At 54.5% G+C, this 24,487-nt stretch overlaps 1 protein-coding gene across 1 annotated transcript in view; it reads right to left on the bottom strand.

Annotated features, from left to right (window-relative positions):
• The window catches only part of PEX3 (peroxisomal biogenesis factor 3), a 43,326-nt gene that overhangs the window by 14,291 nt on the left and 4,548 nt on the right, over window positions 1-24,487 (bottom strand). Inside the window, exons 2-5 of the mRNA XM_060188674.1 lie at window positions 4,470-4,601; window positions 2,947-3,028; window positions 1,493-1,536; window positions 263-387 (exon numbers count right to left, since the gene is read on the bottom strand). Coding sequence (XP_060044657.1) covers window positions 263-387; window positions 1,493-1,536; window positions 2,947-3,028; window positions 4,470-4,601 — 383 coding nt within the window. The remainder of the gene's footprint in view (window positions 1-262; window positions 388-1,492; window positions 1,537-2,946; window positions 3,029-4,469; window positions 4,602-24,487) is intronic.

Below are 24,487 nucleotides of genomic sequence, written 5' to 3'. Positions count from 1 at the left end.
TTTCTCTCTGTCCTATCCAACGACGACGACATCAATAGCAACAACAAGAAAATAATAAATTATATATAAAAAAAAACAACCACCCAGAAATGAATTAAATCACCCAATGTTCTTAGTTCAGTGAACAGTACTTTCAGTATAACTTAAGCTGAGGCTCTCAGGACCTAGGATGGCAGAAACATGACATGTGAACACAGCCCACACCAGACAGAGACAGAGCATCAGCTCAACAGAGACCAAGGCTGCTGGCCGCGAGACGTACTGTGCCGCTGCTGCCGCCTGCCGCGTTGTCCAGGTAGATGTAGCCGCCAATGATGTTGAGCTGCACCCGCAGGAGCACGGCGAGCATGCACGTGCTGTACACGGCCACTATGCTTCTGGTGAAGCCTGCGGGAGCACAGGCACGCGGGGTCGGTGCCGTCGCAGTGAGCAGCAGAGCCCGCACCACCCCGGGGCTGCGCTCTGATGGCATGACTTCAAAATACATCCACAGATGCTTTCATACACGTTCACTGCCATTTTTATGATTGATTGCCTTAGAACAGCTTTAATAAAAACTGGAATACTTGTCCTTTGCAAGACCCAGTAAGTAACAAGCATCTTTTCTTATTTAAAATATTTTATTTCTAGTCTATTTGCCAAAGCACTGCTTAGTTGTAGTTTATGCTAACGCAGGGACTGAACCTGGGACTCTGGAACCCCAGGCCTGAGAGTCTCTTTGCATAACCACTATGCTACCTCACTTTTTTTTTTTTTTTTTTAACCAGAGCACCGTGCACTTCTGTATTACAGTGGTGCCAGTGATTAAACCTGGAACCCTGAGACCTCAGGTATGAAAGTAAAAGATTTAAACAAAAGGCATAATCATTATACTCTCTCCCTGGCCCGGGTATTTCTTAACTGAAACAGAAACCAATGGAAACAATTACCAGTTAAGTATCCTGAGTGAAGGGTCATATAGTGTCAACAAAGAAAGGACTGAGGATCTTAGGGTAGCAGTCTTACAACTCAGAACTAAGAGCTTGTTCAGAATGAATGAAAGGGCTGATCGCTGAGCTCCAGGCTTCAGTGGCAGGAGAGGATGGGCCTAGCACAGGGGTGGGGAACGGCCTAGGAAGGGGAAAACCCCAGAGTAAGAGTCGCAGCCTCTAGGGCGGTGTTTAAAATATAGGAGAGAATAAAGATGTGGATTTATGAGTCTGGCAGAAGGTACGGGGCAACACAGAAGCTACTGAGGATCCCTGTGAGGTGAGCTGGGGCGGACAGAGTGGGCGTCAGACTGCAGTCAGTATGTCATGGGGTGAGTGGGAGTGATGGGAAGGAAGCCGACACCTCTCCTCATCAAAGACAAAGCCGTGGGGACTGTCCCTAGTGCTTTTTCGACGCAGAAAAGTTTTGGGCAACAACTTCCTGAGGTGGCTGAAAAAGAGTCAGTGACGTCTCAGAGCATCAAGTCCTCCATAAATCTGTTAAGAAGACTATGCCAGCTTACTTATTATCTTCAGATCCTCCCAGATTTCTATCTTGTTGGAAGGCCTAAAGAAAAAATATCAGAAAATTAAAAGGAAAAAAACATCAACCATGATAATTAAACAAAAACTTTAAACTTGAAGCTCTACATTTAATATTTTATTATAGGATAACTGCAGAAAAATCCCATAAAAGGTAAATAAAAAAAAGTGTCATTTCAGTGGCCAGTCACAATTTTTACTGTTATATTCTCATGTAACCTTCCGTTTTTTTGTTTGTTTGTTTGTTTTTTAGCAGAAACTAGATTTATCTATCTAGACAAAAGGCAGAGTGTGGTTGTGATGCTGAGAATGAGGAAAGCCTAGCTTCATGCTCCTAGAGGAGTAGAAAACGTCTGTCATTAAAAAAGGGAAAAGACTTAGCTCACTTAACATAATTCCTTCTAGCTTCATCCAAGATGGGTCAGAGAAGGCAAGGTCAGTTTTTCTTCATAGCTGCGTAGTATTCCATTGTGTATATGTACCACAGCTTTCTCAGCCACTCATCTGTTGTTGGGCACCTGGGTTGCTTCCAGGTTTTAGCTACTATGAATTGTGCTGCTATGAACATAGGAGTACACACCTCTTTTTGGTTGGGTGTTATGGAGTCCTTGGGGTATAACCCCAGGAGAGGAATTACTGGGTCATATGGAAGGTCCATGTCTAGCCTTGTGAGAGTTCTCCAGACTGCTCTCCACACAGGCTGGACCAACTGACATTCCAAGCTGCCCCAATATCAGGACCCATCTTCCTCAGGTGAAGCATAGAGTATGTTGTCCAGCCTCCCTTTGGAGGATTGGAACACTCTCTACTGTTGTTGATCCAAGTTGAGGGCAAGGTCCTATAGGGCCCACAAAGGGGTCTATTGTGTTGTTCCTGATAGGAATGACCAGTAACAATGGAGAGAGGGATTTATTCGAGGTTTAGGCCCATCACGTCTGTTTGGGAATCTCAGGACTCCCCAATTAGGGCCTCAGCTGATGGGGTGGCCTGATAGTGACTAAAGAGTCATCGTGAAAGTCTGCCAGTTTCCTGCCCTTATCCAGCCCTTGCAGTCCTTGCTCTGGATCTACTTTTTTGATACAAAAAGTTCTTTGGGCTCATCGTGTTCAAGTCTCGAAGCAGAACCCTAGTCACCTGACTCTCTGAACTCTGGCCCCTCATCTGGGGGAATGCGTCTTCAGATATTAAAGCTTCACCGACACATTCACCGCCATTTGGTCACTGTTTCTAAGTCTCCCCCCCTTGCAGACTAAGCAAGTAAAAACGTGCGCTTCACATACACAGTGTGAATTCTCTAAATGGCACAACGTTTACCTTAACTCTTGCATCATTCACAGTCAGCCACTGAGCGCTCATGAACAAGAGAATCTGAAGCTGGCAGAGGGCAGCGACCTAGTGCAGTGCAGTGCAGACGGGGTGCCGAGACTGGGGTTACCTGTTTTTGAGCAGGGCCGTGAGGCTCTCGGAACTGAGCCGCTGCATCAGGGTCTCTCTCAGCGCCGGGAGCATGGACAGCACTGTGACACAAACACAACGGAAGAGCCGCCGGTGACGTGACTGCCGGCATGGAGAAACGGACTTCGTCTGGGGACATATACGAGTGGAAAGGACACAGAGCACAGGCATAGCTCGGAGTGAGGAGACGCTTCGCATGGGAAGCCTCGGGCCTGATAAGGGACGTGACACCCTCAGGGCACCCACTCGCGTGGAGCAGTATCCTGCACTGGGAGTCCGGCGGGCGCACGGCAAGAGAGCAGCCTGCCACGCTGCTTCCAGTAGCTTCTCGGGCACGATCAAAGAAAGAAGTCTACATGCTCAGAGACCCTCGGTCTTTTTAGCTACAAACGGAGCATGAGCTAAGTAAACTTTTCTCCCTTTTCTTTTTCTTTCTTGGCGTCTCAAGCTTGAAAGTCTTTTTTATAAACTGTCATGCTGTCTCCCCTGCCCTTTTAGTGAAATTGTATACAGGCCATATTCTAAGACGGATCCAAGTCAACCCACCCACAATGGTTTACAAGGCCCCAAAGCATGAGGTCTGCTTCCTGTCTTTTTGCTCATTCGGCTCTAGCCACACAGACTAAGTATTTTATTGTAATGAGGTATGTGTATCTACACACACACACACACACACACACATATATATACACACACACACACACATACACACACACACACACGGAGGGGGGGCAGAGAGACAGAGACAGAAACAGAGACACTGGAGCTCTGTTCAGCTATTCAGTTGTCTCACAGTGGTGACAAGGATTGAACCTGGCACCTTTGAGGCCTCAGACCTAAGAGCGTGGTACACAAACCACTGTACGGTCTCCTCAGCCCGAGTTTTTTGCTGGTTTCAGAACGTGTCAGGCTTCTTCCTGTCCCACAGACCCGTCACCTCTTCAGAGACCTGCCTCTCCTGAATGTCCCGACAGAACGTCACCCCCGTCACAGAGCTTCACTTCACTTGTTGTTTGACATTTTTTTCTTTCACTGACATACAAACTCTGAAAGTGAGGTTTTTAAAAATTTTTTTTAATTGTCCTCTTTCTAGTGTTGAGCACTGCATCTGTTTGCTGAATAAATAAAGCGAGGCGCCGGGTGATGGTTCAGCACCCATGTTATAGTGCGCAAGGGCCCGGGTTTGAGTCCGCCCCCCAGTCCCTGCACGTGGAAAGCTTTCTGAGTGGTGAAGCAGGGCTGCGGGTGTCTCTCTCCCTTCCCTCTTGATTTCTGGCTGTCTCTATCCAGTAAATAAATGAATAAATATAGTACACAAAGATAAATAAAATGAGTGAACAGGCGTGGACATCGTCTGTCAGCCTGTACTGGTTTTGAACCCACATTACATGATGTGTTTCCGCAGATAATACGACTATGGCCAGACCCACCACTCTCCCTCCCCTTGTCCTTCCCACACACATGCCGCTGGGGCTGAACGAGGAGGACGTGGAGGAGCCTTACCTGTCATATTGCACGTCCTCTGGTTACTTTCAAAGTGATACTGGCGGCGTGCTTGAGCAACGTACTCTGCGGCCTCCCTTTCCTGGATTTCTCTCATTTTCTTCTGTCCGTACTTCCCCAAAACGTATATTCCTAAAATAATTTTTACAAACAATATACTGTATTAGTACAGCTAGAGGATTAAAGACTACAAGCGACATTTAACCTGTTGTATCCAAATATAATGTAGTGAAAAGTAAAAAATTGAAAACCTTATAGAATTGTGTGTAAATCATGACCTTAAAAAGTCAACTAAATGCTAAAAATAAATAACATGACACAAATGGGGGGGCAGGACTTGGTATTTAAAAGCCAGTGACAGGTGGGTTAATAAAGACTAGATTCGAAGAGACAGAAAAAAAATGCTCTCAAAGTCTGTAAAACCTTTTCATATGTTTTTTGCCTCCAGGGTTACTGCCGGGGCTCTGTGCCTGCACCATGAATCCACTGCTCCTGCAGGCCAGTTTTTTCCCTTTTGTTGCCCTGGTTGTTTTATGGCTACTGTGGTTATTATTGATGTTGTCCTTGTAGTTGGATAGGACAGAGAGAAATGGAGAGAGGAGGGGAAGACAGAGAGGGGGAGAGAAAGACAGACACCTGCAGACCCGCTTCACCGCCTGTGAAGCGACTCCCCTGCAGGTGCGGAGCCGGGGGCTCGAATTGGGATCCTTACGCTGGCCCTTGCGCTTTGTGCCACCTGCTCTTAACCCACTGTGCTACCACCCGACTCCCTCTGTAAAACCTTTTATAGTCAACTGGCCATGGTCTAAAAGTTCAATGGCAGGAAGTCATTTAAATAAATTGTAGGCTACTCACACAATCTTTTTATTAGGTGTGTGTGTGTGAGAGAGAGAGACAGAGAGAGAGAGAGATGGAGAGAGAGAGAGAGAGAGGAGGGGAGACACACAGAGAGCCTAGCTCTGGCTCTTGGGACGTCAAGCCTGGGCAATCAACATTCTGCACTGCAGCCAGCGTCTTTGGGGCAGCCGTACCATTTAAGCTTATGTGGCTGTTAAAAGTCACAATGCCGAGTAGTTAATGACGTCAAAAAATGTGTTATATTGTTATATGATTAAACTATGATCCTGTAAATTTTGCTTGCTAGTAGAAGCAGGCACAGAAAAGAACATGGACTTAGGTTTCTGCCGTGTGAGAAGTAATGATCACTGCTGACCGGTGAAATGGCAAGTGATCTCTTATGCCGCTTCTGGAGGTTTTCTGCATTATTTATTTTGTATTACTGATTTACAACATCATTTAAAACAGGGGCATAATGTCATACCATGCACACCACCAAGTTGTCTGTCCCCCCCACTTAATATTTATTTATTAATTATATATTTCATTTTCTTTAAATGATTTACCAGAGCACTATTCAGCTCTGGCTTAAAGCAGTGCAGGACTGAACCTGGGACCTTGGAGCCTCAGGCATGAAAGTCTTTTTTCTCTTTTTTTTTTTTTGTCTCCAGAGTTACTGCTGGAGCTCAGTGTCTGAACTACGAATCCATTGCTCCTGGAGGCCACTTTTTTTTCATGGGACAGAGAGAAACAGAGAGAGGAGGGGGGGACAGAGAGGGAGGGAGGGGGGAGGGGGAAAAAGACAGACAGACACACCTGCAGAACTGTATTGTTGCCTGTGAAGCGACCCCTGCAGGTGGGGCGCTGGGGGCTCAAACCAGGATCCTTCCGCTTCATACTATGTGCTTAAGCCAGTGCACCGCCACCCGATGCTGCTGGAGGCAGCATCTTTCTGTATAGCCACTAGCTCTCTCTCCCACCCCAAGACTTATAAAAGAGAGCGAGAGAAATGAAGGCAGAGGGGAGAATCAGAGGCAGGCAGCGCCACTGTGGCACGTGCTGGGGCTGCACTGAGGGGCCACGCCAGCACATCTGACCCTTCGGCTACTGTGCCAAGCCCCCTACCCGGTATCTGTTCGCATAGATGTCCGGCGCAACACGCACGTGCAGAGAGGCAGAAAGAAAGGCAGACAGCTAAACGGACGTAAGCCGTTAGAGACATGGGTGGAAAATGCGGGACAGAGGAACAGTGTCTTCTCAGACTCTAATTAACTGTACGATTTAATGTAAATAGAACTGAAAGTAGGTCCGCAGGCTAGATCCTAACCCAACAGGACTGGTGTCAATAAAAGGAAACTTGGGGGGAGTCGGGCGGTAGCGCGGCGGGTTAAGCGCAGGTGGCGCTAAGCACAAGGACCAGCGGAAGGATCCCGGTTCGAGCCCCCGGCTCCCCACCTGCAGGGGAGTCGCTTCACAGGCGGTGAAGCAGGTCTGCAGGTGTCTGTCTTTCTCTCCCCCTCTCTGTCTTCCCCTCCTCTCTCCATTTCTCTCTGTCCTATCCAACAACGATGACTTCAATAATAACTACAACAATAAAAACAACAACAAGGGCAACAAAAAGAATAAATAAATAAAAATAAAAAAAAATAAAAAAAAAAGGAAACTTGGGGTCAGGGAGACAGGGCAAAGGGCACACAGAAGACTTGGGCGGCTGTGAACGGATGCCCAGGTCCGCCCGGCACAACCATAAAGCATATCAGGGGTCCAGGCGGGGCGCACCAGGTCAAGCGCGCAGAGTGTGAAGCTCAAGGGCCATGGCAAGGACCCCAGTTCGAGCCCCCGGCTCCCCATCTGCAGGGGGCTTGATTCACAAGTGGTGAAGCAGCTCTGCAGGTGTCTCTCTCTCTCTCTCTATTTCTGTCTTGTCCAATAAAAAAGGTCCGCCAGGAGCAGTGGATTCATAGTGCTGGCCCCTGAAGGAATAAAAATGAAAGAAACTAGGTCTCAGCAGTGCTCAAAACAACGAGGAGGAGGAGGAGGACGAGGAAGAGGAAGGCGAGGAGGAGGAGGAGGAGGAAGGGAGGAGCATCGGGCTCACCTGTAGAAGGCTTGGCTTGCATGACTGCAGCCCCCGGCCTCCCACTCACTCCCAGGACTGCAGACCACAGTGGGCCCTCGCTTCTTTTTCTCTTCCGTCTCGTGTGAAACTCTCCCTGATTTGTAATCAATAAAATGAACCTTTAAAGAATGGCGGAATCCAGCAACACACAGGCACAGAGAGAAGAGATGAAGACACAAGGAGTGGACAGCCAACTACAACCGGGGAAAAGGCACTGGCAGGGATTTCTGTGTTGCCCGCAGACAGTACAAACCTTGCCCCGACGTCTGGATCTTGGGCGTCAAGTTCCCAGATGTGTGGGACTGCCCCCTCTGCTGCGGACATCAGGCAACCTGTCATATTCTTATGCCAAGCCCAGCAAACCAACACAAGGAGTTAGGCTAAGATTCCAAAAATCGATGCTTTTTCTTGTGTTAACACTTCATGGGATTCTATGGCAAGGCTCAGTTGACCTAAGCTCTCAGACCTTGAATTCACTGAGTCTGGGTTTGTCAGACCTGCTGACCTAGAGCAGTAACACTCAGGGCAGAGAACCCCTCGCTAGAGCTCCAGGCAAGTCCCTTCCTTCCTCACTAGGACTCTTATTTCTTCATTTATAAAACGAAAAGGTGTAATCACAAGAATTTAGAGTTTCTTCTCAAAGTATGACTTTATGAACAATCAAATGATTCATTCAATATCTGAAGAAGTGAATGTAAGGCGTTTTTATGTTTACCTTTTAGAACATGACTGGAGAGGCAAAAATATATTTTCAGAAGTTGAATTTTTTTTTTGAGAGGGTGTTTATGTGTGTGTGTGTGTGTGTGTGTATGTGTGTGAATATGTGTGTGAGTGTGTATATGTGTGTGTGTGTGTGTGTGTATATGTGTGTGTGTGAATGTGTGTGTATGAATGTATATGTGTGTGTGTGTGTGTGTGTGTGTGTGTGTGTGAAGAGACACCACAGCACTGAAGCTTCCTTCAGCCTCATGGGCCCCAGCCCGAGGCACAGATGCGGTGAAGCAGCACACTATCTCAGAGAGCTACTTTACCTGCCCTGCCAGTCCTTCCAATTTATCAAGTCAGTTTCTTAAAAACTGTCACTTTGTTTTCTCTTCCTAGATGGAAAATCTTGCATGTGAGTTGTTTTTTTTTTTTGCCTCCAGGGTTGTTGCTGGGACTCGGTGAGCACCACGAATCCACCGCTCCTGGAGGCCACCTTTTCCCTTTTGTTGCCCTTGTTGTCTATTGTTGTTGTTAATCTTATTGATGTTGTTGTTGTTGGATAGGACAGAGAGAAACGGAGAGAGGAGGGGAAGACAGAAAGGCAGACAGAAAGACACCTGCAGACCTGCTTCAGTGTCTGTGAAGCGACTCCCCTGCAGGAGGGGAGCTGGGGGCTCGAACTGGGGTCCTTACACCAGTCCTTGTGCTTTGTGCCACCTGCGCTTAGCCTGCTGCGCTACTGCCTGGCCCCTACATGTGACTTTTTAAAAGGTTAATCATTTCAATAAGACTTGAAAAACTATCAAGATAATTTTCAATCCACCATGTCGCCAAACCCTGCATTCCTCTGATCTTCTTTAAGAATCATTTTCTGTTTGTCGCTTCACCCCACTCTTTTCCCTCTGTCTTCACCCAGACACTGACTAACTGGCTCGACAACTTCCTAACTCTCCTCCGTTTCTGGTCTTGCAACCTTCTGACCCATATTCTAACATGCTGGGAGATTGTCAGTCAGTCCTGCATGCAGAATTCTCCAGTACCCTGTCAGGTCTCTTCATGTGGATTTCCTGTCCGACTTAAGTGAGCATAAATTGGGGTACTGGGTAAAAATGTAGCCTCCAAGGTTACATATCAAGTTCCTTGAAAAATTCCCAAATGTTCTCTTTTGTATGATGCTACCTTCCAGCACACAACCCTGGAGCATAACAGGGACTCAATGTTCACCAGATGAATTAATGGACTGTGGGCCGGAACAGCATCTGGGAAAAATTCTGCATTTTTTTTCTTTTTTTATATTTATTTTATTTATTTATTCCCTTTTGTTGCCCTTGTTGTTTTATTGTTGTAGTTATTATTGTTGTTGTCATTGTTGGATAGGACAGGAGAAATGGAGAGAGAAGGGGAAGACAGAGAGGAGGAGAGAAAGACAGACACCTGCAGAACTGCTTCATCACCTGTGAGGCGACTCCCCTGCAGGTAGGGAGCCGGGATTCGAACCGGGATCCTTATGGCGGTCCTTGCGCTTTGCGCCACCTGCGCTTAACCCGCTGCGTTACCGCCCGGCTCCCAAAATTCTGTATTTTTATAAAGTCCCTCAAGTGGTTTTAAGCCATATTAGAGTCAAAAATGCCCTGATGCGCTTGTGCTTAGAAGGGCAGACATCGGCATGTGTCTAAACTCTGTGGCGTTCTGACAAGGAGCGCGCCTGGCAATCTGCATTTTAAGGAGCTCTCCCAGGGCACCGCTAGCCCCTCCCTGTGGGACTATGTGAAAGCTTGGTAGAGCTAGGGGGAGCTCTCCCATCCTTGGATGGAGGTCTGGAAAGACACCGGGCTTGTTAGCCTCTCTCACCGAATGAGTGAAGGGGAAAATGTCTCTCAGACTCAATTTCCCCTTATCAGACTCTCAAGCCCACAGAGATCTCAGCTTCTCCCCTAGCTGCAGGCCACATGGCTGTCTGCTTTAAGGTTCATTCACTCCAAGTTCACCTCACCTTCTGATCACAGAGGAGAACACAGCTTATCACACACTCCTAGCAGCGCCCTTTGATGTCCTCGATGTGCACCAAGCCTTGCTTATCTTCTCTCTATCTCGCCTTAACTGGCTCAACCCCTATTCTCCTCTCAAATGCCTCTGGGTAATTAAATGCCTGCATCAGGAGACTAATTATCTTGGCCTTTATGTATCTCATCAATTCTTGTCATACCAGCCCCCTACCACAGGGGCAAGCTGACCTTTAAGAAACCTGTAATTTCTGTCGTATTTGAAAAATGTTCTTTGTCTGCATCCCTATATAAACCCAAGCCCACCTTCTAATAAATGTAAGTGTTCCAATTCTCCCCGATGTCTCTTGTCTGCATCGCTGAGTCCTCGAGCTAGCGAGGGAGAACCGGTAGCTTGGTAGCTTACCTTCCTGGCTGAGTCACCCGCGTGAGCCCCAGCATCGCCCCATGTACACCTGTCCTGAAACGCTGGGGCTGCACACCTGCTCCTTAACCTCATGTCTCGGGACTTGCTGCAACCCCTTTCCCTGTCGTGCCGATTTCTACTTTGCTGGCTTTACAACTTAACTTTTAAAAGTACGAGAAAGACACAGGCTGGGAGTATGGATCAACCTGCTAAATTCCATGTTTAGCAGGGAAGTAGTTCCAGAAGCCAGACCTTCCACCTTCTGCACCCCACAGTGACCCTGGGTCCATACTCCCAGAGGGATAAAGAATAGGGAGGCTATCAGGGGAGGGGGTGGGATACGGAGTTCTGGTGGTGGGAACTGTGTGGAGTTGTGCCCCTCTTATCCTATGGTTTAGTCAGTGTTTTTTTTTTTTTTTTAAGTGCGCCCAGACTGATTTCTTTCATTCTTTCTTTATTTCCCACTTTGCTGTCCTCGTTTTTTATTGTCGTTGTAATTATTGATGTTGTCGTTGTTGGATACGACAGAGAGAAATGGAGAGAGGAGGGGAAGACAGAGAGGGGGAGAGAAAGATAGACACCTGCAGACCTGCTTCACCGCCTGGGAAGAGACTCCCCTGCAGGTGAACCAGGATCCTTATGTCAGTCCCTGTGTTTCGTTGCCACATGCGCTTCACCTGCTGTGCTACTGTCTGACTCCCAGTGCCTCCTTTTTATAAATAAAAGTTAAAGAAAAAAAGTACAAAGAAGAACTGAAGTCAAAGGGGGAGGGGGTGGGGGCCACGGCCCTCCCCTTCTCCCAAGTACGCCAAACTGAACAGGATACAGCAGTTACTCGCCCAAAACGCAAGCAGCTCTGTTTTGACTGAGGCTTTTTCTCCACAACTGTGCGGCCGCCTGGCTCCTGGGACAGAACAGACTGAGGGCGGGGGGCAGATGCGGCATCCAGGGCAAACAGGCATGCACAAGGGTGCAGCATAATACCCCCTCACCCTCACCATAATACCCCCTCACCCTCACCATAATACCCCTCACCCTCACCATAATACCTCCTCACCCTCACCATAATACCCCTCACCCTCACCATAATACCCCCTTCACCCTCGCCATAATACCCCCCTCACCCTCACCATAATACCCCTCACCCTCGCCATAATACCCCTCACCCTCACCATAATACCCCCTTCACCCTCGCCATAATACCCCTCACCCTCACCATAATACCCCCCTCACCCTCACCATAATACCCCCCTCACCCTCACCATAATACCCCCTTCACCCTCACCATAATACCCCCTTCACCCTCACCATAATACCCCTCACCCTCGCCATAATACCCCCTCACCCTCACCATAATACCCCCTCACCCTCGCCATAATACCCCCTCATCCTCGCCATAATACCCCCTTCACCCTCACCATAATACCCCCTTCACCCTCACCATAATACCCCCTTCACCCTCACCATAATACCCCCTCACCCTCACCATAATACCCCTCACCCTCGCCATAATACCCCCTCACCCTCACCATAATACCCCCTCACCCTCGCCATAATACCCCCTCATCCTCACCATAATACCCCCTTCACCCTCACCATAATACCCCCTTCACCCTCGCCATAATACCCCTCACCCTCACAATACCCCTCACCCTCGCCATAATACTCCCTCATCCTCACCATAATACCCCTCACCCTCACAATAATACCCCTCATCCTCATCATAATACCCCTCACCCTCACCATAATACCCCCTCACCCTCACACCCCCTCACCCTCGCCATAATACCCCCTCACCCTCGCCATAATACCCCTCACCCTCGCCATAATAGCCCCTCACCCTCGCCATAATACCCCCTCACCCTCGCCATAATACCCCCTCACCCTCGCCATAATACCCCCTCACCCTCGTGATAATACCCCCTCACCCTCGCCATAATACCCCCTCACCCTCGTGATACTACCCCCTCACCCTCGCCATAATACCCTGCCATCCTCGTGATAATACCCCATCACCCTCGAGATAATACCCCACCACCCTCGAGATAATACCCTACCAACCTCGAGATAATACCCCATCACCCTCGAGATAATACCTCATCACCCCATCACCCTCGCTTGGGCTTCCAGGCTTCACAGCTGAGAAATAACTGCTTCAAAGGTCAGAATCAGTAGTGTTTTCCTTTCTTTCTTTCTTTTTTAAATGTATGACTGCATTCTCTTATTTTTCTTTCCTTTCTTTCTTCTTCAAGTTTTATTTATTTATGAGAAAGAACCAGACATCAATCTGACACATGTGCGGCCGGGGATAGAACTCGGGACCCCATGCTCGCGAGCCTGAAGCGTCATCACTGTGCCACCTCCCGGCCCACTCAGTAGTGTTTTCTTACAGCAGCTCCAGGTGGTCAGATAACCGTTTTCTGTCATCACCATTACTTAAAAAATAGCACCCATTTAACTTTTTACCAGAGCCCCGCTCGGCTCTGGTTTATGTTGGCGCTGGGGCCTGCGTGCTACCTCCCCGGCCGCAGCTTCTCGGCCATGAAGGCACGACGACCAGGTGAGGGAGACATGTACTGAGGTCTGACACGCCTGGGCGTGCAGGTGTGCGTCTCAGCTTCCTCTGCCGACTCTGACGTGCGGGGCAGGCCTCCTAAACGGTGAAGGATCTAGTTCCCACATTTCCGAACGGGGACAAGAACACCCAGTTTGTCACGCTCCCAAGACAGAAAAGCCGAGCACTGTGCCTAGCATGGCCAGCACCCCAGACTGAGTATCCTTGTTCTTCCAAATCTTTGCTGTGGGCTGGCAGGTGGCTTAGCAGGTAGAGTACGAGACCTGCACAAGAGGAGCCCCGTTGAAAACACCCGCATCGTCTTCTTCCTGTTCCTCCGAACCTTTCCCTCTTGGCGGCCCTCTAATAGGAAGCCCTCACTAGGCCTTACAGAAACCTGTGATCACCTTTCAGTATGTTCTTGCTTCCCGTGACGTGTGTGGTGCCAGGGCATCGCAGCTGTGCAATTCTCCCTACCTAAGCAGATTCTTCTCCATTATTTTAAAATGTCAGATACAGACCAGGAGAAAGAAGGAGAGAGCGAGAGACCCGCTGCCCTGCCCTGCCCTCTGTGGCCCGGGAGCCCGGGCGGCGGGCGCTCTGCAAGCTGTGCTGCTTGATGACGGACGGCCTGTGCTCAGCCTCGCCGTACCCAGGCTTGTCCCGCACGTCTCAAGGAGGACGGCTAGAGAAACACTACTTTCTTCCCGTCGACGATGATATGGACGTTTTGTTTATATTTATCCCATCATACGCATTTAGCTTCTACAAATACGATCTTGCCAGTAGTCCTGAAGTACTTTAAATCTATATTAATGTCCGGATCCAGAACACAGTGGTAACTGCCACGTGCTCACTGACTTGCCACGCTCCAAAGCCACGGAGCCGTCGCCCTCCCTCAGCCGAAAAGAGCCCGCCCCGACTTTTCAAGACGCCACCAGCCTGAATCACCCGCCGTCTGAGAGAGAGCGCGTCGGCTGCGACGGCTGGGGAGAACGAAGGGCCACGGGAGAGGAGAGCGACAAAGTCCTCTGGGAGACGCCGCTGCTGTGGGCGAAGCCTGGAGTGTCTGCTCAGAGGATTTCTCAACGTCCCGAGTCCCGGAAAGCGACCCAGCCCCTCGCCCACTGCCTTCTCCTGCGGCCTCTGCCCGGCCGCCACGGGGACACAGGCTCTCCAAATCCGACGGAACCCAGGCTCTCCAGATGCCACGGGGACCCAGGCTCTCCAGATGCCACGGGGACAGACTCTCCAGATCCCATGGGGACACTCTCCAGATCCCACGGGGACACAGACTCTCCAGATCCCACGGCGACACAGACTCTCCAGATGCCACGGGGACACAGACTCTCCAGATCCCACGGGGACACAGACTCTCCAGATCCCACGGGACACAGACTCTCCAGATCCCACGGGACACAAACTCTCCAGATCCCACGGGGACAGACTCTCCAGATCCCACGGGGACAGACTCTCCAGATCCCACGGGGACACAGACTCTCCAGATCCCACGGGGACACAGACTCTCCAGATCCCACGGGGACACAGACTCTCCAGATCCCACGGCGACACAGACTCTCCAGATCCCACGGCAACACAGACTCTCCAGATGCCATGGGGACCCAGGCTCTCCAGATCCCACAAGACACAGACTCTCCAGATCCCACGGGGACACAGACTCTCCAGATGCCACGGGGACCCAGGCTCTCCAGATGCCACGGGGACCCAGGCTCTCCAGATGCCACGGGGACCCAGGCTCTCCAGATGCCACGGGGACAGACTCTCCAGATGCCACGGGGACACTCTCCAGATCCCACGGGGACACTCTCCAGATGCCACGGGGACAGACTCTCCAGATGCCACGGGGACAGACTCTCCAGATCCCATGGGGACACAGACTCTCCAGATCCCATGGGGACACAGACTCTCCAGATCCCACGGGGACAGACTCTCCAGATCCCACGGGGACACAGACTCTCCAGATCCCATGGGGACACAGACTCTCCAGATCCCACGGGGACAGACTCTCCAGATCCCACGGGGACAGACTCTCCAGATCCCACGGGGACACAGACTCTCCAGATCCCACGGGGACACGGGCTCTCCAGATCCCAGGGGGACAGACTCTCCAGATCCCACGAGGACACAGACTCTCCAGATCCCACGGGGACACGGGCTCTCCAGATCCCAGGGGGACAGACTCTCCAGATCCCAAGGGGACAGACTCTCCAGATCCCATGGGGACACAGACTCTCCAGATCCCACGGGGACACAGACTCTCCAGATCCCATGGGGACAGACTCTCCAGATCCAACGGGTAACACTCTCCAGATGCCACAGGGACAGACTCTCCAGATCCCATGGGGACAGACTCTCCAGATCCCACGGGGACACTCTCCAGATCCCACGGGGACACAGACTCTCCAGATCCCATGGGGACACAGATTCTCCAGATCCCACGGGGACACAGACTCTCCAGATCCCACGGGGACACGGGCTCTCCAGATCCCAGGGGGACAGACTCTCCAGATGCCATGGGGACCCAGGCTCTCCAGATCCCACGGGACACAGACTCTCCAGATACCACGGGGACACAGACTCTCCAGATGCCACGGGGACCCAGGCTCTCCAGATGCCACGGGGACCCAGGCTCTCCAGATGCCACGGGGACCCAGGCTCTCCAGATCCCACGGGGACACAGACTCTCCAGATCCCACGGGGACAAACTCTCCAGATCCCACGGGGACAGACTCTCCAGATCCCACGGGGACACAGACTCTCCAGATCCCACGGGGACACAGACTCTCCAGATCCCACGGGGACACAGACTCTCCAGATCCCACGGGGACACAGACTCTCCAGATCCCACGGGGACACAGACTCTCCAGATCCCACGGAGACACAGACTCTCCAGATCCCACGGGGACACAGACTCTCCAGATCCCACGGGACACAGACTCTCCAGATCCCACGGGGACACAGACTCTCCAGATGCCACGGGGACAGACTCTCCAGATCCCACGGGGACACTCTCCAGATCCCACGGGGACACTCTCCAGATGCCACGGGGACAGACTCTGCAGATGCCACGGGGACAGACTCTCCAGATCCCACGGGGACACAGACTCTCCAGATCCCATGGGGACACAGACTCTCCAGATCCCACGGGGACAGACTCTCCAGATCCCACGGGGACACAGACTCTCCAGATCCCACGGGGACACGGGCTCTCCAGATCCCAGGGGGACAGACTCTCCAGATCCCACGAGGACACAGACTCTCCAGATCCCACGGGGACATGGGCTCTCCAGATCCCAGGGGGACAGAATCTCCAGATCCCAAGGGGACAGACTCTCCAGATCCCACGGGGACACAGACTCTCCAGATCCCACGGGGGCACAGACTCTCCAGATCCCATGGGGACAGACTCTCCAGATCCAACGGGGAACACTCTCCAGATGCCACGGGGACAGACTCTCCAGATCCCATGGGGACAGACTCTCCAGATCCCACGGGGACACTCTCCAGATCCCACGGGGACACAGACTCTCCAGATCCCATGGGGACACAGATTCTCCAGATCCCACGGGGACACAGACTCTCCAGATCCCACGGGGACACGGGCTCTCCAGATCCCAGGGGGACAGACTCTCCAGATGCCATGGGGACCCAGGCTCTCCAGATCCCACGGGACACAGACTCTCCAGATACCACGGGGACACAGACTCTCCAGATGCCACGGGGACCCAGGCTCTCCAGACGCCACGGGGACCCAGGCTCTCCAGATGCCACGGGGATCCAGGCTCTCCAGATACCACGGGGACACAGACTCTCCAGATCCCACGGGGACAGACTCTCCAGATCCCACGGGGACACAGACTCTCCAGATCCCACGGGGACACAGACTCTCCAGATCCCACGGGGACACAGACTCTCCAGATCCCACGGGGACACAGACTCTCCAGATCCCATGGGGACACAGACTCTCCAGATCCCACGGGGACACAGACTCTCCAGATCCCAAGGGACACAGACTCTCCAGATCCCACGGGGACACAGACTCTCCAGATGCCACGGGGACCCAGGCTCTCCAGATCCCACGGGGACCCAGGCTCTCCAGATCCCACGGGGACAGACTCTCCAGATGCCACGGGGACAGACTCTCCAGATCCCACGGGGACACTCTCCAGATGCCACGGGGACAGACTCTCCAGATGCCACGGGGACAGACTCTCCAGATCCCATGGGGACACAGACTCTCCAGATCCCATGGGGACACAGACTCTCCAGATCCCACGGGGACAGACTCTCCAGATCCCACGGGGACACAGACTCTCCAGATCCCACGGGGACACGGGCTCTACAGATCCCAGGGGGACAGACTCTCCAGATCCCACGAGGACACAGACTCTCCAGATCCCACGGGGACACAGACTCTCCAGATCCCACGGGGACACAGACTCTCCAGATGCCACGGGGACAGACTCTCCAGATCCCACGGCGACACAGACTCTCCAGATCCCACGGGGACAGACTCTCCAGATCCCACGGGGACACAGACTCTCCAGATCCCACGGGGACACAGACTCTCCAGATCCCACGGGGACACAGACTCCCCAGATCCCATGGGGACACAGACTCTCCAGATCCCACGGGGACCCAGGCTCTCCAGATCCCACGGGACACAGACTCTCCAGATCCCATGGGGACACAGACTCTCCAGATGCCACGGGGACCCAGGCTCTCCAGATGCCACGGGGAACCAGGCTCTCCAGATGCCACGGGGACAGACTCTCCAGATCCCACGGGGACACAGACTCTCCAGATCCCACGGGGACACAGACTCTCCAGATCCCACGGACACAGACTCTCCAGATCCCACGGGGACACAGACTCTCCAGATCCCACGGGGACACGGGCTCTCCAGATGCCACGGGGACACAGACTCTCCAGATCCCACGGGGACAGGCTCTTAAGATCCCACGGGGACAGGCTCTCCAGATCCCACGGGGACACAGACTCTCCAGATCCCAGGGGGACACGGGCTCTACAGATCCCAGGGGGACAGACTCTCCAGATCCCACGAGGACACAGACTCTCCAGATCCCACGGGGACACAGACTCTCCAGATCCCACGGGGACACAGACTCTCCAGATGCCACGGGGACAGACTCTCCAGATCCCACGGCGACACAGACTCTCCAGATCCCACGGGGACAGACTCTCCAGATCCCACGGGGACACAGACTCTCCAGATCCCACGGGGACACAGACTCTCCAGATCCCACGGGGACACAGACTCCCCAGATCCCACGGGGACACAGACTCTCCAGATCCCACGGGGACAGACTCTCCAGATCCCACGGGACAGACTCTCCAGATCCCACGGGGACAGACTCTCCAGATCCCACGGGGACAGAGACTCTCCAGATCCCACGGGGACAGAGACTCTCCAGATACCTCGGGGACAGACTCTCCAGATCCCACGGGGACAGACTCTCCAGATCCCACGGGGACAGACTCTCCAGATCCCACGGGGACAGACTCTCCAGATCCCACGGGGACACAGACTCTCCAGATCCCACGGGGACACAGACTCTCCAGATCCCACGGGGACACAGACTCTCCAGATCCCACGGGGACACAGACTCTCCAGATCCCACGGGGACACAGACTCTCCAGATCCCACGGGGACACAGACTCTCCAGATCCCACGGGGACACAGACTCTCCAGATCCCACGGGGACACAGACTCTCCAGATCCCACGGGACACAGACTCTCCAGATCCCACGGGACACAGACTCTCCAGATCCCACGGGACACAGACTCCCCAGATCCCACGGGGACACAGACTCCCCAGATCCCAGGGGGACAGACTCCCCAGATCCCAGGGGGACAGACTCCCCAGATCCCAGGGGGACAGACTCCCCAGATCCCAGGGGGACAGACTCCCCAGATCCCACGGGGACACAGACTCTCCAGATCCCACGGGGACACAGACTCTCCAGATCCCACGGGGACACAGACTCCCCAGATCCCACGGGGACACAGACTCCCCAGATCCCACGGGGACAGACTCTCCAGATCCCACGGGGACAGACTCTCCAGATCCCACGGGGACACAGTCTCTCCAGATCCCACGGGGACACAGACTCTCCAGATCCCACGGGGACACAGACTCTCCAGATCCCACGGGGACACAGACTCTCCAGATCCCACGGGGACAGAGACTCTCCAGATCCCACGGCGACACAGACTCTCCAGATCCCACGGTGACAGACTCTCCAGATCCCACGGGGACACAGACTCTCCAGATCCCACGGGGACACAGACTCTCCAGATCCCACGGGGACACAGACTCTCCAGATCCCACGGGGACACAGACTCTCCAGATCCCACGGGGACAAAGACTCTCCAGATCCCACGGGGACAGACTCTCCAGATCCCACGGGGACACAGACTCTCCAGATCCCACGGGGACAGACTCTCCAGATCCCACGGGGACACAGACTCTCCAGATCCCACGGCGACACAGACTCTCCAGATCCCACGGGGACAGACTCTCCAGATCCCTCGGGGACAGACTCTCCAGATCCCACGGGGACACAGACTCTCCAGATCCCACGGGGACACAGACTCCCCAGATCCCACGGGGACAGACTCTCCAGATCCCACGGGGACAGACTCTCCAGATCCCACGGGGACAGACTCTCCAGATCCCACGGGGACAGACTCTCCAGATCCCACGGGGACAGACTCTCCAGATCCCACGGGGACACAGACTCTCCAGATCCCACGGGGACACAGACTCTCCAGATCCCACGGGGACACAGACTCTCCAGATCCCACGGCGACAGAGACTCTCCAGATCCCACGGCGACACAGACTCTCCAGATCCCACGGGGACACAGACTCTCCAGATCCCACGGGACACAGACTCTCCAGATCCCACGGGGACAGACTCCCCAGATCCCACGGGGACACAGACTCCCCAGATCCCACGGGGACACAGACTCCCTAGATCCCAGGGGGACAGACTCTCCAGATCCCAGGGGGACAGACTCCCCAGATCCCAGGGGGACAGACTCCCCAGATCCCACGGGGACACAGACTCTCCAGATCCCACGGGGACACAGACTCCCCAGATCCCACGGGGACAGACTCCCCAGATCCCACGGGGACAGACTCTCCAGATCCCACGGGGACACAGACTCTCCAGATCCCACGGGGACAGACTCTCCAGATCCCACGGTGACAGACTCTCCAGATCCCTCGGGGACAGACTCTCCAGATCCCACGGGGACACAGACTCTCCAGATCCCACGGGGACACAGACTCCCCAGATCCCACGGGGACAGACTCTCCAGATCCCACGGGGACAGACTCTCCAGATCCCACGGGGACACAGACTCTCCAGATCCCACGGGGACAAAGACTCTCCAGATCCCACGGGGACAAAGACTCTCCAGATCCCACGGGGACAGACTCTCCAGATCCCACGGGGACAGACTCTCCAGATCCCACGGGGACACAGACTCTCCAGATCCCACGGGGACACAGACTCTCCAGATCCCACGGGGACAGACTCTCCAGATCCCACGGGGACACAGACTCTCCAGATCCCACGGCGACACAGACTCTCCAGATCCCACGGGGACAGACTCTCCAGATCCCTCGGGGACAGACTCTCCAGATCCCACGGGGACACAGACTCTCCAGATCCCACGGGGACACAGACTCCCCAGATCCCACGGGGACAGACTCTCCAGATCCCACGGGGACAGACTCTCCAGATCCCACGGGGACAGACTCTCCAGATCCCACGGGGACACAGACTCTCCAGATCCCACGGGGACACAGACTCTCCAGATCCCACGGGGACACAGACTCTCCAGATCCCACGGGGACACAGACTCTCCAGATCCCACGGGGACAGAGACTCTCCAGATCCCACGGCGACACAGACTCTCCAGATCCCACGGGACACAGACTCTCCAGATCCCACGGGGACAGACTCCCCAGATCCCAGGGGGACACAGACTCCCCAGATCCCAGGGGGACAGACTCTCCAGATCCCAGGGGGACAGACTCCCCAGATCCCAGGGGGACAGACTCCCCAGATCCCACGGGGACACAGACTCCCCAGATCCCACGGGGACACAGACTCCCCAGATCCCACGGGGACACAGACTCCCCAGATCCCACGGGGACAGACTCCCCAGATCCCACGGGGACAGACTCTCCAGATCCCACGGGGACAGACTCTCTAGATCCCACGGGGACACAGACTCTCCAGATCCCACGGGGACAGACTCTCCAGATCCCACGGTGACAGACTCTCCAGATCCCTCGGGGACAGACTCTCCAGATCCCACGGGGACACAGACTCCCCAGATCCCACGGGGACACAGACTCCCCAGATCCCACGGGGACAGACTCTCCAGATCCCACGGGGACAGACTCTCCAGATCCCACGGGGACAGACTCTCTAGATCCCACGGGGACACAGACTCTCCAGATCCCACGGGGACAGACTCTCCAGATCCCACGGGGACAGACTCTCCAGATCCCACGGGGACAGACTCTCCAGATCCCACGGGGACACAGACTCTCCAGATCCCACGGGGACACAGACTCTCCAGATCCCACGGGGACACAGACTCTCCAGATCCCACGGGGACAGACTCTCCAGATCCCACGGGGACACAGACTCTCCAGATCCCACGGCGACACAGACTCTCCAGATCCCACGGGGACAGACTCTCCAGATCCCTCGGGGACAGACTCTCCAGATCCCACGGGGACACAGACTCTCCAGATCCCACGGGGACACAGACTCCCCAGATCCCACGGGGACAGACTCTCCAGATCCCACGGGGACAGACTCTTCAGATCCCACGGGGACAGACTCTCCAGATCCCATGGGGACACAGACTCTCCAGATCCCACGGGGACACAGACTCTCCAGATCCCACGGGGACAGAGACTCTCCAGATCCCACGGGGACAGAGACTCTCCAGATCCCACGGCGACACAGACTCTCCAGATCCCACGGGACACAGACTCTCCAGATCCCACGGGGACAGACTCCCCAGATCCCACGGGGACACAGACTCCCCAGATCCCAGGGGGACAGACTCCCCAGATCCCAGGGGGACAGACTCCCCAGATCCCACGGGGACACAGACTCCCCAGATCCCACGGGGACAGACTCCCCAGATCCCACGGGGACAGACTCTCCAGATCCCACGGGGACAGACTCTCCAGATCCCACAGGGACACAGACTCTCCAGATCCCACGGGGACACAGACTCTCCAGATCCCACGGTGACAGACTCTCCAGATCCCTCGGGGACAGACTCTCCAGATCCCACGGGGACACAGACTCTCCAGATCCCACGGGGACACAGACTCCCCAGATCCCACGGGGACAGACTCTCCAGATCCCACGGGGACAGACTCTCCAGATCCCACGGGGACAGACTCTCCAGATCCCACGGGGACAGACTCTCCAGATCCCACGGGGACACACTCTCCAGATCCCACGGGGACAGACTCTCCAGATCCCATGGGGACAGACTCTCCAGATCCCACGGGGACACAGACTCTCCAGATCCCACGGGGACACAGACTCTCCAGATCCCACGGGGACACAGACTCTCCAGATCCCACGGGGACAAAGACTCTCCAGATCCCACGGGGACACAGACTCTCCAGATCCCACGGCGACACAGACTCTCCAGATCCCACGGGGACAGACTCTCCAGATCCCTCGGGGACAGACTCTCCAGATCCCACGGGGACACAGACTCTCCAGATCCCACGGGGACACAGACTCCCCAGATCCCACGGGGACACAGACTCCCCAGATCCCACGGGGACAGACTCTCCAGATCCCACGGGGACAGACTCTCCAGATCCCACGGGGACAGACTCTCCAGATCCCATGGGGACACAGACTCTCCAGATCCCACGGGGACACAGACTCTCCAGATCCCACGGGGACACAGACTCTCCAGATCCCACGGGGACAGAGACTCTCCAGATCCCACGGCGACACAGACTCTCCAGATCCCACGGGACACAGACTCTCCAGATCCCACGGGGACAGACTCCCCAGATCCCACGGGGACACAGACTCCCCAGATCCCAGGGGGACAGACTCCCCAGATCCCAGGGGGACAGACTCCCCAGATCCCACGGGGACACAGACTCTCCAGATCCCACGGGGACACAGACTCCCCAGATCCCACGGGGACAGACTCCCCAGATCCCACGGGGACAGACTCCCCAGATCCCACGGGGACAGACTCTCCAAATCCCACGGGGACACAGACTCTCCAGATCCCACGGGGACACAGACTCTCCAGATCCCACGGCGACACAGACTCTCCAGATCCCACGGTGACAGACTCTCCAGATCCCACGGGGACACAGACTCTCCAGATCCCACGGGGACACAGACTCTCCAGATCCCACGGGGACACAGACTCTCCAGATCCCACGGGGACACAGACTCTCCAGATCCCACGGGGACAAAGACTCTCCAGATCCCACGGGGACAGAGACTCTCCAGATCCCACGGGGACAGACTCTCCAGATCCCACGGGGACACAGACTCTCCAGATCCCACGGGGACACAGACTCTCCAGATCCCACGGCGACACAGACTCTCCAGATCCCACGGCGGGACAGACTCTCCAGATCCCTCGGGGACAGACTCTCCAGATCCCTCGGGGACAGACTCTCCAGATCCCACGGGGACACAGACTCTCCAGATCCCACGGGGACAGACTCTCCAGATCCCACGGGGACAGACTCTCCAGATCCCACGGGGACAGACTCTCCAGATCCCACGGGGACAGACTCTCCAGATCCCACGGGGACAGACTCTCCAGATCCCACGGGGACACAGACTCTCCAGATCCCACGGGGACACAGACTCTCCAGATCCCACGGGGACACAGACTCTCCAGATCCCACGGCGACAGAGACTCTCCAGATCCCACGGCGACACAGACTCTCCAGATCCCACGGGGACACAGACTCTCCAGATCCCACGGGACACAGACTCTCCAGATCCCACGGGGACAGACTCCCCAGATCCCACGGGGACACAGACTCCCCAGATCCCACGGGGACACAGACTCCCTAGATCCCAGGGGGACAGACTCTCCAGATCCCAGGGGGACAGACTCCCCAGATCCCAGGGGGACAGACTCCCCAGATCCCACGGGGACACAGACTCTCCAGATCCCACGGGGACACAGACTCCCCAGATCCCACGGGGACAGACTCCCCAGATCCCACGGGGACAGACTCTCCAGATCCCACGGGGACACAGACTCTCCAGATCCCACGGGGACAGACTCTCCAGATCCCACGGTGACAGA

Source organism: Erinaceus europaeus, chromosome 4 (genome assembly GCF_950295315.1).
Source record: "Erinaceus europaeus chromosome 4, mEriEur2.1, whole genome shotgun sequence".
Lineage (NCBI taxonomy): Eukaryota > Metazoa > Chordata > Mammalia > Eulipotyphla > Erinaceidae > Erinaceus > Erinaceus europaeus.
The sequence above is the reverse complement of the archived record's forward strand: the minus strand, read 5'-3'. Positions and strand labels throughout refer to the sequence as shown.